Below are 15,178 nucleotides of genomic sequence, written 5' to 3' on the forward strand. Positions count from 1 at the left end.
GAAGAAACTCATGCACTGCTCTGAACACTGGGAATAGAGTAGATGCTGCATCGACTTTCTTATCCATGAAGAGGCCGCCGCGCTGCTTGGCTTGCGGGAATGAGGCGGGAAATCCCAGGAGCTTGGCGTAATGATGGCTCTCTGGCCAGAGCTGAACAAGAAGGAGTGAGTGGCGGCGACAGAGGGAGGGACAAACAGAGAGAATAAAGCACAAATGTGTTCATTTCTCAGAACAACATGTATCTGACATCTTTGTCAGCAACCTTCACTAATTAACAAGCGAAGCAATGTAGCTTGCAGATGAATGTTCCCCTCTCTGCTGTGTGGCTTTTTCAGGGACACACGCGCAGCACTGTGCAGGAGTAACTGCTCCTGTGCATGGGGACCACCGCTCTTACAGGAAACTGCACACAATACATCAGATTTCCTGATAACCCCATACTTTTCTTAAAACAAAAGGGGGTTGGGGGGGGGGAGGGTCCCACTTTCACGCAAATGCCAAGCAGACGCAGCTGCATATGAAACACAGCAGCTTATTTTGAAGAATGACAGACGCACTGTACCTAAGCAGAATCTGCTGTCCTGGTAGAATCCAGCGTCGCAGCTCTCCAGGCAGCGACCCTCCTGCAGCACTTTGCTTGCATCCAGGCAGACATCACAATGGTCAGCAGACCGAGAGCAGGCCAAGCAGTCTGAGTGACACAGAGCTAGATCAGAAAGAGAAACAAACAAAAAAAAAAGTGTCAACTGTTGGGGGTTTTACCTGGAGTGCGGTCAGCACAGCAAGAGAGGCATTCTGGTCAAAGAACATCACACCAGGCTTCTCTTACGGAAAGTTAAGGGTGGCTGCATGAGTGCCGCTTGCAAACAGCTGCACATGGTTTGCGTGCTACAAGCAGGCAAACTTCAGTTGCCACTGGGGCTAGATTTACGTGGCAGCCTCACCGGCTCTGACACCGCCTCTATAGGATCCATTTAGAGTCAATTTGGAAGGAATGTTGAAGGAAAGTCATAGTCTGAGCATAAAACCAACAGTTTTGGTAAGCGGTGAACAAGAATGAAAGAGAAAGCACCTACGAAGCCAATGATACCCACAGCATTGGCTACCTTTGAGTTATCAAAATGCCAGCTAGCGAGAAATATGCCTTGGAACAGATTCAGCGGGTGATGGTACAGGCGTGGGAAGGAGGTGAGCGGAGAGACGGCAATCTGTGGCATCAAGGTAGACAAGGACAACCGGGCACAGTGGGTAAGCCAATTGGTCCATCTCTGCCGAAAATGCCCCTGGTGTCTCACAAGACCTGTTAATGAGAGCGACACCTGCGGGCTGCTAGCAAACACTGGGCTGCAGTATATTGCTATTCAGTGCCCTGAGCAGAAAATTTATTTTGGCAAAAAAACAGCTTTGAATAATAACAACTATTATTATTTTGGCATTTGCAGACAGTGCCCTACACCAGAGCACTTTAATAACAAATTATGTAAAAAGCGCAATGAGACCCTGCTCTGAAGACCTAACAATCCAAATGGGTATCTAAGGTAATGGGAGATAAACTGGCTTGTCCAAGGTAACAAGGAGAAGGTCCCCCAGGTTCCTAATCATCGCTCTTGGACAATGCTTGCAAACGTTGCAAGGATGGAGGGTGATACAAAGAAAACCTGAAAAGCAAAGTTTACAACTTGGGTCATGTATCAAGATTCTGGCTTTTACAACAAATAAAAATATTTCATCCCCCAAGCTCTGGCACTACACAAATAATGCACATTTCCCAGCAAGGTAACGCAGGGGTAAATTATCATCAGCAGACTGGCTCCTTTGACTCTATAAAATGTGAATGGCTTGTTTCACTTGTGCAATAGTGAAGACAAACCCATTCGTCTTGCAGGCCCACATTGCTACTTCTGCAGTGACAGCCTAATTAAAATGGCATAGCCTTTTTTTTTTTTCCTTTCCGTGATCAACTATTACCTAGAGTTATGTGATTAACCAGAGGAAGTTGACGCAACCAGAGCACCTGCCAATATGATAAACATGCCCTCCGGAAAATAAAACCCACCAACTATAAAATGCAAATGAGGGGAGACTACGATATCCTGTGGGGAAAAATAACTGTATATGGAAAGTTACCCCACACTCAGAGCTAAGTTAATGCATTAGCAGACAATTATTAACTGCTACTGGTTTAGCCCCAGGAGACTTGAAGGGGGTGAGCGGGGGTGCATTCCAATATGAGTTTTGCGGTGGTCCAATTCCAGGATCACCCTTTACCTAAGGCCTGAATCAATGTGCAAATAATACATTAAAATGAACCCCAAGGTGATGCTGATGGTTTCAACATATTTTTCCAGATCCAGATTCTAGTGATGGAGGACAAGAACTTTAGAAATTGCTTTCAGTGTGTTTGGGGGAAGAGCGGGTAAACAGGATTCCCTTTGAACCAAACATTACCATGGCAGGGCATTACATATATACTGTTGGGTCTCCTGATCAATGCCTGATCCAGGCCCTAGTCATGAAGACTAATTTTTCCTCACTAAGGCTCAGATACAATAAGGAGCTTCTTCAGTTTTGGATCTACAGGGAAAGTGCTCAGGCTATTGGGGCCTTCAGGGGCCAGCAATTAGAACCAGGGGTGCATTTTCTTGACATCATATACATTAATTTAAAAGTCCTGGTCCAGTTTTGTTTTGGTTTTTTTTAAGGTTACACACCAAATTATTTTGCTGATTTCTAATTGTCAAGATATCATTAAGATTGCTTGCTGCTTTTTCATTACTGGTATTTTTATCAAATATTCAGCATATTTAACAGGCCAATTCAAGGAATACTGCACACACCCCATGGGAATTATGCAGAATTTATTAAAGTACGCATAATTATGCATAATTCCCCTGGGTGAAGGAGCTGGGCCAGTGCAAGGAGAGTCTGTGGCAGAGAGAAGGAATATTGCATTGACCAAGAAGCACCAGAATGGAACCAGAAATCTTGTAATTCGCCCCTGCAGGACTGCCCATCAGATGTTCCTGCCTGCAGCCAGCTTTTCATCTCCCAACACATGGCTCCCTGATTGGCTGAGCAACTGTGTGCACAGTCAAGCTCTTGGCCTGCTCACGACCCGTCAGCTGATGCCCGTAAGAGCGCTCCTGCTGACCCACTCTCAGCTGGCACCACCACTGCCTGGCTCCTTACTGTACTGCAGGCCTCCAAAGCAGCCCTAGGGCACCTTCCAGGCGCACCTTCCGATACCAAGCAGCAGTAGCCCCCACCAAGGCACGGTCCAGAAGCCATACAGCATTCACTAGCACCAACCCTAACTACGATGGGGCCTGGGAACATCGCATCTCCTGCTCACTCCTCACTGTGATGCCCCCGCAGTGCAGTGTAAACAGAGCTATCATAACAGCATAAGAAATTGCCACGCTGGGTCAGACCAAGGGTCCATCAAGCCCAGCATCCTGTTTCCAACAGAGGCCAAACCGAGCCACAAGAACCCTGCAATTACCCAAACACCAAGAAGATCCCATGCCACTGATGCAATTAATAACAGTGGCTATTTCTAAGTCAACATAATTAATAGCAGTTAATGGACTTCTCCTCCAAGAACTTATCCAAACCTTTTTTGAACCCAGCTACACTAACTGCACTAACCACATCCTCTAGCAACAAATTTCAGAGCTTTATTGTGCATTGAGTGAAAAAGAATTTTCTCCAATTAGTCTTAAATGTGCTACTTGCTAACTTCATGGAATGCCCCCTAGTCCTTCTATTATCCAAAAGTGTAAATAACCGATTCACATCTACTCATTCAAGACCTCTCATGATCTTAAAGACCTCTATCATATCCCCCCTCAGCCGTCTCTTCTCCAAGCTGAACAGCCCTAACACCTCTTCAGCCTTTCCTCATAGGGGAGCTGTTCCATCCCCTTTATCATTTTGGTCGTCCTTCTTTGTTCCTTCTTCATCACAACTATATCTTTTTTGAGATGCAGCAACCAGAATTGTACACAGTATTCGAGGTGCGGTCTCACCATGGAGCGATACAGAGGCATTATGACATTTTCCGATTTATTAACCCTGCCCTTCCCCGATAATCGGTTGAAGAACTGTTTAATTAACTGCATCTGCAGCTTCAGCCTCCTTCTTACCCATGTGTTGGCCTTGATCCAATGCTACCGCTGTCCCTCCTAGCCAAGTAAACTGACTAGTGGTAAGACCCTAACCTAGGTCCTAATGAGAAATGAGAGGAAGCCTGATGGCAGGGAACAAGATTGTTTTGTTGAGGAAGGGGGAGAGAAGGAGGGTCCTGGTAGGGAAGAGAGTTCCCCAATGGGCACAGCAGGAGAAAAGGGAGGGCCTTATGGGGGAGGAGAGGGTTCTGAACGGGTCAGGGTGCCCTAAGTGGGAAAGCAGCATGTTGTAATGGAAAGAGGGAGGAAAAGGGGCTGAGAAAGCAGCAACAGATCAGTTTCTTAGGGTGATGGGGTAGCAGCGGGAGGAGGAGAGTCATACAGGAGGTAAAGAGGTAGAGAGAGCAGGGTGAGGGGAAAAGACAGAAGGGTGGCTGCAAAGAAAGAAAAAAAAAAAAACCAGACAAAAATGTTTATTCCCTGCTACTTAGAAATTAATTTGGTACAAAATTTGCACTCACCGCAGCACAAAATTATGTTCTTCTCGTTTTGAGCATCATGGCCCCATGTGCTTGTGTGTGTACATGTGAGAGATGAAAAGGGAGTAAGAGGCCTTAGGAGTTTGATCCCAGAGGTATTCTTTGTTTATTGGAATGATGTAAGCGTTATTAAATTGTTGTAATGTGTTATAGTACCTTCAAACGTTTCTTAAGAATGTTCAAATACTGTTCGATTTAATATACTGTGTAAAAAATTAGAGCAATTACTGCTGTGTAATTTTTTATTTGTTTGCACATAATTATGATACTTCAGTGTATAAATTAGAACTTTTTGGCACATAAATCCCCGGGGTTTAATTACTGGAGAAAGAACAACTAATAAGCCATCATCAGATGTTTTCTTAGTACTGCTTCTCTCTACTCTACTATCTTCTGATTTTTCTTAATTAACTCTATTTTTACTTCTTTTTAAAAATTGCACCAACCTCCCGTCCAATAATCTTTCCCGTAAATCAGCTTAATTCCAATTTTTTATGTTTTTCTACTAGCTGTATATTATTCCGGTCATAGTTTCCATTCCCTGAGTTTGTACTACCTTATTAAACCAGAAATCATAAAATGACAGTGCTGGTTGCAACCAATTTGATGGAATACCTTTCCATGCTGCTATATAATGAGAATTCTATGCAGATATTTTACCCTCTTTAGATTCTGGAGGCATTAATAGCTATGGAATCATTTACTGTTACAGAGATTTTATACCAATTATTAGTTATTCTTGGATAGGACCATCTTATGGGTCCTATGTACTAAGCATTTGTCCTATAGCCCAGACCCAGATATAGGCACAGGCAACAAAGACTATTGCCTATCATCCCAAATTCTGAAGGTGCCAAAAACCTAAGCCAAAGAGGATCCTGCTTCTGCTTGCTTTAGGACTATGTGCAGGCACTATTTCAAAGGAGCGCCACCATGCCTACGGGCGCTGAACTCCACAGACACAAAATAGGAGAAAATCTTTAGTAGATCAGCTCCGTATGTTTATCCACATCCCCTTCAACAATCCTTTGATATTTTTGGGTTAAGTCATCCCTGCTCTGTTTATTGTTGTCCACTCAAATTCTCTCCATCTGGGGGGGTGTATGCAGCTATACACATTGCTTCACAAAAGCTTGCCCACTGTGCCTCTGTAATGTCAGTCATCAGGCTGAGCTCAGTGCTTGAGGGCAATGCACTAAGGTGTGACGCTTTTCCAAGGCAGAGGAAAATACACACAAGACACCCCAAAATACGCAGGCACACTGGCATTTCAGGCTTTTGTGCATTTTTGCACACGTAGGGCCCGTTTGTGAAAAAGTTCCCAAAAGGCCTCTTCGCACAAAGTAAACGGATGCGAACAAGCTTGCAAAACTTCTGGATTAATGAGGTGCTGCGATGCAATATCTTGCAATGCAGCGCATTAACTCAGAATTCAATGCAAACCAGCGCACAGACATCTCCGCGTGCCAGTTTTTGCCATAAATAAATAAAATAGCTACTCCTCAGTAAAGTGTAGGTATCATAAGAAAGTTAGGCATGTAACTTTTATACCGGGCTCATCTGCTTATAAGTATTGGTAGAAAAGATACACATGGAAAATCACAACTTCTGTGCAAAAAATTGCCCAGCTTTGTACATTGATCTCTTTATGCTGAATTTATAAACGTTTCTTATTTCATGGGCAGCTGCTTTGTTTTTATTTTATTTTGCAAATCCTGAACGTTTAACATCCCTCAGGTGCACCCGATTTACAAAGTACTCAAAAAACAAAGGACATCAAAACATTTCCATGTAGAAACAGACGCAGGCAAATGTATCATTGAAAATAAATGGTCAGCTACCTGCTCTGCACTCTGGGCAGCACTCCCCAGGCACCATTACTGTCAGGGTGCCAACTGGACACGAAGGACAGGAGGGTGTATAGCAGGTCACGTCACTCTTCCGGCACTCACACTCCCTGCACAGACCTTCTGACCACTTTACTCCACTCTGCAAAGGATAAAACTCCATTCAGTACACTAACCAGCAGGTTCCATGATCTCGTTGCATTCCTAAAGCCAACCGGAGCCAGGGCAGGCCAGGCCTCAGCTAATCGCCATCTGGAGGGGGTCTGACTGTTCCCAGTCTACGGTTGGGGAAACGCTGTCTTCCAAAGCAGTTCGCTGGGAAATTGAGGTGCTGTTATTTTTCAAGTCTAAAAGCAGAAGACTGGGCCTGCATCTGCCTGGGCACAGAATTTCTCTGTTGCCAAGAATTCAAATGGAAAGGAAGCACTAAGAACGGCTCCTGCTCTGCGGAGAGGAAGCAGTATTCAAAAGAGGGAGGGAAAAAAAGGACTGGTTCGGTCATTACCAAATTCCAAATCTGAGCATTAAGTAAGAAACAAAGCAATGCCATGAACAGGCTGAGCTTCAAGGGCAGCAAACCCAGCAGCGTCCAGCCTGAAAACATAGCGGCTGGCGCCATGACAGCTGCTGCAGTTTTCCTTGGGGAGCTGCAGGCTAGCTCTGGCTGGGTTTGGGGATGGGGAGAGGGGGCTTGGCGAATGGCTTCAGCAGGGTTCCCTACATTGCTTCTGCTTTCTGTCATGGTCACTGCTTACCACTCAAGCCTGTAAAGGCACAGGGCACCAGTGTGAACATTACCCACCATTCACTATGGACTTACCATGTGGCAGAGCTGCCAAGGGGGAACTATTTTTATGTTTGACTTTTGTATTAGTTAACAAAACATAAAAACAATTTGGTATCATACATTAACTTGTCAAAACAATTCCACCCCCAACCCCCAAAACCCAACAACAAACATCTCATAAAGAGGGTAATTGTCAGAGGGACGTTGGCAGGGTAACGCAGCCCTTCAGAGCAGTACGTGCTGGATGCACTCAGAAAATTACTCGCACAGGGGAAAGGCGAGCCTGGGGCTGGAGTCTGGACGCATTTGTACTCACGCACACACTGTGATTTTAAAATGTCTGCACATAAATTTCCTCAGCAAAACTGCGTGCACCAGAGGGGATGTAATTGTGCGTGCAACAGTTTTGCAGAGATAATTAACAAAGCAGACGTCCATGCCAAGGTTCGCTTTGGAAATCTGGGTGCACAACAGCCCGCAAAGTTATGCGGCCTGTTATCAATATTACCTGCTAAATTCTAAGGACAAATTTTTTCAGGGTAGAACATCACAGGCCATCACAATCCCTTTCTCCCCCTGCATTAAAAACACTTTGAGAAGCACCACCGAAGTCTCTCAGACTTTCTTCCACATGCTTCTGTCTTCACTTGCTTATTTCCTTCCTGGGTCCCTTTTCTTTTCAGTCATTTAACCTTTTTTTTTTTTTCTCTTTATCCCACCCTTTAATACTGGATCACTGGTTTTTTTGAAAAGAAGATTTTACTCCATTTACTCATCATATGGTTTTAATTTTTCCACTGAAAAACGTGGCCAAGTTGGGACTTCTGTTTTATGTATTCTGTGACCAGTTCACTTATGTTGTTGTATACTATTATTATTCTGATATATTTTATTGATTGTAAGTTACATTATTTTACAGTCATGTGCATACACATTTATATTGGTTTATAGATTGTTTTTAAGTTTATGGTTTGCAGCATTGAAAGGATTTGTACATATCTGATGTCACTTCATTTTAAATTGTACTTGTATCTGCAGTTTTCATAGCTCTTCTTTTAGCATTTGGCCTCCCTTGTTCTTTTTTTCCTTTGCCACTTTTTTCTTACCCTCTCTCTTTATGGTGGAGTGCGTTTCTCCATGTAACTGAAATTAACAGATGACTTCTTCCTATGATTGATCTTCCACAGCATAAATATAAAAGTGCTCGCTGCCTGGGAGTCTTCCTCACCATTTTGCTCTTTCTGTCTGATCATCTTTCTTTTTATCTCCACCTCACTTTTTCCACTTCTTACTCCATCTAACCCCCCTCCCCTCTATCCCTATACTTTGTTTTCTTAATGATCCTTCCCTATCACTCCTTTCTCTTCTTTACTATGCTGTTCCTCTCCAAATGCTGACCCTGCCCCTCTGGTGACACCTAGAGCCCCTTCGGTGCTGTCAACACCTTCAGCACCAATGATGCACAAATCTCCATCAGCGCCATCAATGCAAAGCTTCATTGGCATCATCTAAGTACAAGACTGCATCAGCGCCATCAAAGCAGTCGAAACATAAGACCCTGGTGCCATCGTTGCAAAAGTCACCAGCATCACTGACACATAACTCTTTGGCATCTTTGCCCATTAAACCATCGGAAGCATTGATGCATTGTACCACAAACCTTTCTACACTGCTATATGCTAGTCAAGGAGCAGAAGTGTACATGATCCTTCTTCCTCCACCAGTTACTGTCACAGGATCCACATCTAGAAACCACAGATCCTATTTGCTCTCCATTCGGACTCCATTTCAAATTCTGCAAAGTCCAGAATATGTACAAGATTCCATTCATCAGAAGAGGATGTTCTACCACCCACTCCTATTGAGAGATTCCTTTCCTTCATTAGTGGATAAGGAGGGCACCATGCAACCTTTTCTTTCCAGGATGTCATCTTTACTTCCATGACAGAGAGAGCCCCAACATCCACAATTCATGTGCCTGCCCGCCTCCATAGAGATTCAACTATCTAGCTAAATTTAGCTCTAAAATTGACTGAGGGGCTCACAAGGCAATGCCTGAGCAGAAATTTCCGCACATGCTCAGTACAGCAAAAGCTCTATCACTTATGAAAGAGAGGTCCATTTAGTGCCACTGGATGACGTCACCTACATGTTACGGCTAATCCATCCTACTAGCTATGGAAAATACCATTTAAGGTACGCAAACTTGCTATCTTTGTTTTAAAAAGTGAAATAAAAAATCCAAGGATCCACAATCAGCTTTCTGAACCTACCTTTAAAAATGTGCCTTGCCTCAAAATGGAGGTGAGCATTTTGGGGCTGGTTCAAATTGCTCCCACGGGAACGTAGTATCTTCCACATAAAGGAGAGATATGTCCCACAGGAAGAGTCAAATCAGACAGTCCAAATCTCTCTGTAGCCAACCATCTCTGCTTGCAGCAGTCTGGATCAGAGACTCCCACCCTGGTTTATTAAGAGCTTCCAACATGGAAGCTCAAAGGGGCGGATTTTAAAAGGGTTATGCGCGTAACCCTTTTAAACCCCTTCTGCGCGCGCCAAGCCTATTTTGCAAGCCCCGGGACGTGGGGGCAGTCTGGGTCGGGGGCATGGCCAGAGACCTCCGAAGGCCTAATTGGCCGGCGCGTGCAACCTACGACTGCCCAGAGGCAGCTGCAACAAATAATAAAGGTAGGGAGGGGGATTTAGGTAGGGTTGGGGGGCAGGTTAGATAGGGGAAGGGAGGGGAAGGTGGAGGGGGGCGAAAGGAAAGTTCCCTCCAAGGCCGCTCCGATTTTGGAGCAGTCTCGGAGGGAATAGGGAAAGCCATCGGGGCTCCCCTAAGGCTCGGCACGCGCAAGGTGCACAAGCGTGCACCCCCTTGTGTGCGCCGACCCTGGATTTTATAACATGTGCGCAGCTGCGCACGCATGTTATAAAATCGGGCGTAGATTCGAAAATCTGGCCCAAAATGTTCTGGGTTTATTTTATTTAGAGTTTCAGCAATAAAATCACAAATACAATGTCAAAAAGATGAAATCCAAAGTGCACTTACTCTGAGGTGTTTTAATTCACTCAGGACCGAGGGAGAAGTCTGTGGAAAGAAAGGAATACTGTACTGGTGAGAGGCCATAGGCCCACAGCTCAACGCCTGAAAGACACACTGGACCTCTGTTTGCACAATAATTAATACCTTTGGTCAGAAAAGAATGACATTTTGTGTGCTATGTAGTAAAGTAGCAGGAAGTGAATGATGCAGAAATAATGCTAAAAATTAATCTGCACCCTTACATATTCATATGTATTGATACTGGGGGCTAGTGGAAGTACTGTGTTTTGTGGTAGGGTAGGAACTGGTCGGTTGGGCCGTCAAATCGTACTGATTTTCTTGGTGGGATATATGCTATTGTTTATGTGTTGTCACGGTTTTTATCCTTGTTTTTATTTTATTCCTTAGTAACTCTGTTATTGCTATCGTAATCAGCTTTGGATTGGTGGTGCGCCAAGAAAGGTGGAAGGAAAATGTTAATTTAATTTAAAGCAGTGCATATATAATTTCTTTATATCTGCATATATTTTTACAGAGCTAGATTATTATAGGAAAAAGAGAATACAATTCTGAGCCTGGGACCAGCCCAGTGGCTCAGCTGCATTGCTGTGTGTTGTGTGCAGGGAACCCAGACTTGGCTCCTAGATATGACTGCTGTTGTTTGGGACAGCAAGAGCATAGGACACTAAGGAGGCAGCTGTGAGTGAAGACTAATAGTACCAAAGCCCAAGACTGGCTGGTTAAAATTGAGCTGGATACCCAAAGCAGCGGGGAGATGCTATCGCACCCCACTGCCCACCCCTCATCTCCACACTCCTCATCTCACACACACACACACACAAACAAGCTTCAACCTTAGGGGCCACAAGTGAGCTGAGTAGTAAACTTGTGCACAAATGTGAGCTCCCAGATGGCAGGAAAAAAAGACAAGTACAGCTCACTAAGGTGTAGTTAGCGTTTTTCACAAAAACCGGCATGCTTGTTTTTTGCATCGCAGCAGCTCATTATTTAGGAATTTAAATAAACTTTCACAGAGAGCAGACTATGCATGAAAGTTTACTACAGAGATTGGCCCAAAGTTATGAATTTTTTTCACAGAAGGGGTTGTCTGTGTGAAAATAAAAATGTGTCAAACATCAATATTTTGGTATTTTTGTGCATTTCTGGGGGTTTTGCATCATTTTTCATGCCAACACCCCTTCTGCGAAGACATTTTGCAGTTTAGTGCCTCTTAAATTGGCAAATCAGACTGACTGGTCATGGGCCTTGTATGCATGAGACATGCCTTAAGCTGACTGCTACTTCTGAATGCATTAGTCACAGACTGATTTGTTTTCCTCCTTCTTACAGTGAAAAGAGATCATCAGAGCTAATATCTGTATCTGCTAGCTACACTAAATAATATCCAAGCCAGGCCCATTCATTTACTGGTCTTAATACAAATACCATTGTTTCTGTTTGTAGGTACGCACCTCTTTGGTATGTCCTTTGTATACACAGTAGCTACCACTTGTAATGCATTCAGGACAGCACTTCCCTGGTAAATGAACTAATTCTTCACCCTGTGGAGAAAGTTGCAGCGCTATGCAGAGAATTAGCATTTCCAGGCCACACAGCAGCATGCAGGCATTGAGTTACACTCGCCAGGTTTTCAACACCTCAGCAATATGTATGTGTGTGTGTGTGTGTGTGTGTGTATTAGACAGACATTCAAAAAATGTGGTCAACCTCAGTGTAGGTAAGTGGCCAAGAATGGCAAGCTTCAGAACAAGAATGATTATAAGCAACGTCGTTTCCAATGGGAAAACTTTAATTGTAATCTTGTGCAAACTTATGCACAAACCCAGAACCACAGGACACGATGGCAGGCAGACTGCAAGGCTCACGCAATCCACCCACATTCTTTCCCTGTGGTAGTACAGCAAAATCTGCTTGAAATCCAGCTTCACATTCACTTTCTCACAGCAATGGCTTTCCTTCCTGAGGCTACCCGCTTTGAGCCTCAAATCATGATCTCTTGTTCTAGAACTCTGTTTTCACTCAAAAATGCTTTCTTATTTATGCTTTTGAAGTTCTGAATGTTCTACCATCTCCCCTGGCCCCCTCCTTTCCTCTAGGGAATACGCATTTAGATCATTAATTCCCAACTCATAGGGTTTATACTGCAGACTCTGCACCATTTTGGTATCTCTCCCCTGGACTTTTTCTGCCCAATGTATATATAGTCTTTTGGAGATACGGCCTGCAGAACTGGAGATGATACTTTACTACTGCTGTTATACCTTTCCCTGTGCATTTCAGCATTCCTCTGCTCTCACCATTGCCTTATCACAACTGTTCTGCAACATTCAGCTCATCAGATATGATCACCCAAGGTCGCTCTCTCCTGTTTATTGCACATCAGTTTCTCACTCCCATCCAAGTACTTCTCTCTTGGATTTCTGAGCTCTAAGTGCATGGCTCCGCATTTTTTGTGTTAAATTAAATTTTAGTTTCCAAACCCTCAATCTCTCCTCAAACATACTTAGATCATTCGTATTTTCCATTCTATTTGGACTATACACCCTGTTATGGATCTTAGTATCAAAAAGACAAACCTTTCCCACTAGCCTCTCTATAATATCTCTTCTGAAAATACTGAACAGAACTAGGCCCAGGACTGATCCCCAAGGCACCCCATTGATATTACCCCTCCATTTATTTATTTATTTATTTATTTATTTTTAGATTTTTATATACCGGTGTTCCTATATGAAATAAAGATCACATCGGTTTACATTTACTACTAGAATCTATCGCACAACTAGTTTCTAATGCAGTTTACCATTTTTGAATCTTACCTTAGGCTATTCAATTTACTTATGAGCCTCCTTTGTGCCACAGATTTAAAGGCCTTAATGAAAACTAATTACACCACATCCAGAGCCCATCCCGATCCAATCTTTGGTCACCAAGTTAAATAAATCGATCAGATTGTCAGACATCTTCTTCTGGTAAAACCATGTTGTCAAAGCCATTTAGATGGATAACTCACAAGTTATTCATCTAACTCCAAGTTACCATTTTAACTGTTTAGTTTTGAATATTGACCTCAAATTCGCTAATCCTCTAAAAGCACTCCTGTCCCCAAAGAATGATGGAACAGTATTATCTGTGGGATTGCCAGAACGTCTACGCTCCTTTAATATTCTAGGATATGTCCCATCTGACTCCACTGCCTTGTCCTCTTTCAATTTTGTAACTTTCATGTGAACCCTCTTTTCTGTAAATGGAGTGGTGTCTACATCCCTAATGTTTGTAATCACTGAATGTATCTGAGCAATCCCTTCTGCAGGGAATACTGGACAAAAGTATTTGCTCATATTTTCACTTTTTCTTTGCCAACCTCCACTCATTCTACCTTTCTTTATATGCCTTTGCTATTTTTTCCTCCATTCCTGTTGTTGCTATCCTGATTACCTTCCCTCCTTCCCTCAGCCATTTTAGATATTTCCCCCCCTGTTCCTTTTTCCTTGTATCTTTTGCAGGGAAATAAAAGTTAGCAAAGAAATCTTTTTGCTCTTACCTTTTCAACCACTTCTTTTTTTCTTTACTTTTTTTTTTTTTTAACTTTCCTAATGTAAATATGTGTTGCCTTTACTGGCTCCTTTCAGAATTCCCCAAAAAATTTATATAGTAAGAATGTTTATTTCCAAGACAGTGAAAGAAAATAAAAAAGAGAAAGAGAAGGAAAAAAAAAAGAAGTACTTTGCTGAGTATTGTTAACTCTGTTGAAGGCATGGCATGTGTCTGCCAAGATTCAAAGTCGGAGTGACCTTGAAAGATAACCATGTCATCTATAGCCTTGCTTTGAGAGGTGCTACTTCATTACCATCAACATTAAGAATGTTGGTGAGAGGTTAAGATGGGGACAAGTCTTTATAAATATAATTTACTTTTCTATCTCTTTGAAATCCCCCCAAAGTAGAAAAGATAAGTATGACAGTACATGGGAGTGTTTCTTTTAAACCTCATCCTTCTGACGGAGCTCTCGTCAGAAGTCAAGCATCCTGGGAATGAGGGGGAGAGGATCAATACAGGAATATACATAATAACATAATAATGATGGCAAAAAAAGACCATCAAATCCTTCTAGTCCACCCAGCAAGTTTCTTATGGTACTAACTACCGCTCCATGCAGGTTACTCCCATGTTTTTGTTAAGGGTAGTAACTGCTGCTCCGTGCAGTTTACTCCAAAGCTTTATATTAACCTTCAAAACCAAGTAACTGTTAAACCCATAACAAAATTACTACTAGCAACATTTTTACAGGGTGAGCAGCCTTCTTGATAATTCAGACAATGCTGTTTGAACGTGCTTTGCTTTTGGACTTGGCCACAGAAGCACCCTGCACTTTTCCCCTGATGTCTGTGTTTCAATACCCCGGACCGTAAAAGTCAGGGCCCAGTATTGGATGTCATCTGAATCCAATTCCCCCTTTTTTTTTATAATGCTCCCCCACCCTGCCGTCGAAGCAGAGAGCAATGTTGCAGTTGCATCAAAAGCTAATTAGTTAAGGGTTGTAATGCCCATGCCTTCTCTGTTAGGGGGTAGCAGCTGCCGCTCCTTGCAGGTTAACCCCATGCACCCTTTTCTTTATTCCACCTCCAGCCTTTAGGGATCCACTGTGTTTATCCCATGCCTTTCTGAATTTGTTTACTGATTTCATCTTTACCACCTCTTCCAGGCATCCACCTCCTTCTCTGTGAAGAAAGATTTCCTGATGTTGGTTCTGAATCATCCCCCCTGGAGTTTCATATTGTGACCTCTATTTCTACTGTCTACTTTCCAA

At 43.2% G+C, this 15,178-nt stretch overlaps 1 protein-coding gene across 2 annotated transcripts in view; it reads right to left on the reverse strand.

Annotated features, from left to right (window-relative positions):
* Positions 1–15,178, reverse strand: part of FRAS1 (Fraser extracellular matrix complex subunit 1) — an 868,026-nt gene that overhangs the window by 517,760 nt on the left and 335,088 nt on the right. For both annotated transcript variants that reach the window (XM_029600388.1, XM_029600395.1), the window contains exons 10-13: positions 11,820–11,909; positions 10,354–10,392; positions 6,509–6,656; positions 564–707 (exon numbers count right to left, since the gene is read on the reverse strand). In XM_029600388.1, coding sequence (XP_029456248.1) covers positions 564–707; positions 6,509–6,656; positions 10,354–10,392; positions 11,820–11,909 — 421 coding nt within the window. The remainder of the gene's footprint in view (positions 1–563; positions 708–6,508; positions 6,657–10,353; positions 10,393–11,819; positions 11,910–15,178) is intronic.

The sequence above is a fragment of the Rhinatrema bivittatum genome, chromosome 1 (assembly GCF_901001135.1).
Source record: "Rhinatrema bivittatum chromosome 1, aRhiBiv1.1, whole genome shotgun sequence".
Taxonomy (NCBI): domain Eukaryota; kingdom Metazoa; phylum Chordata; class Amphibia; order Gymnophiona; family Rhinatrematidae; genus Rhinatrema; species Rhinatrema bivittatum.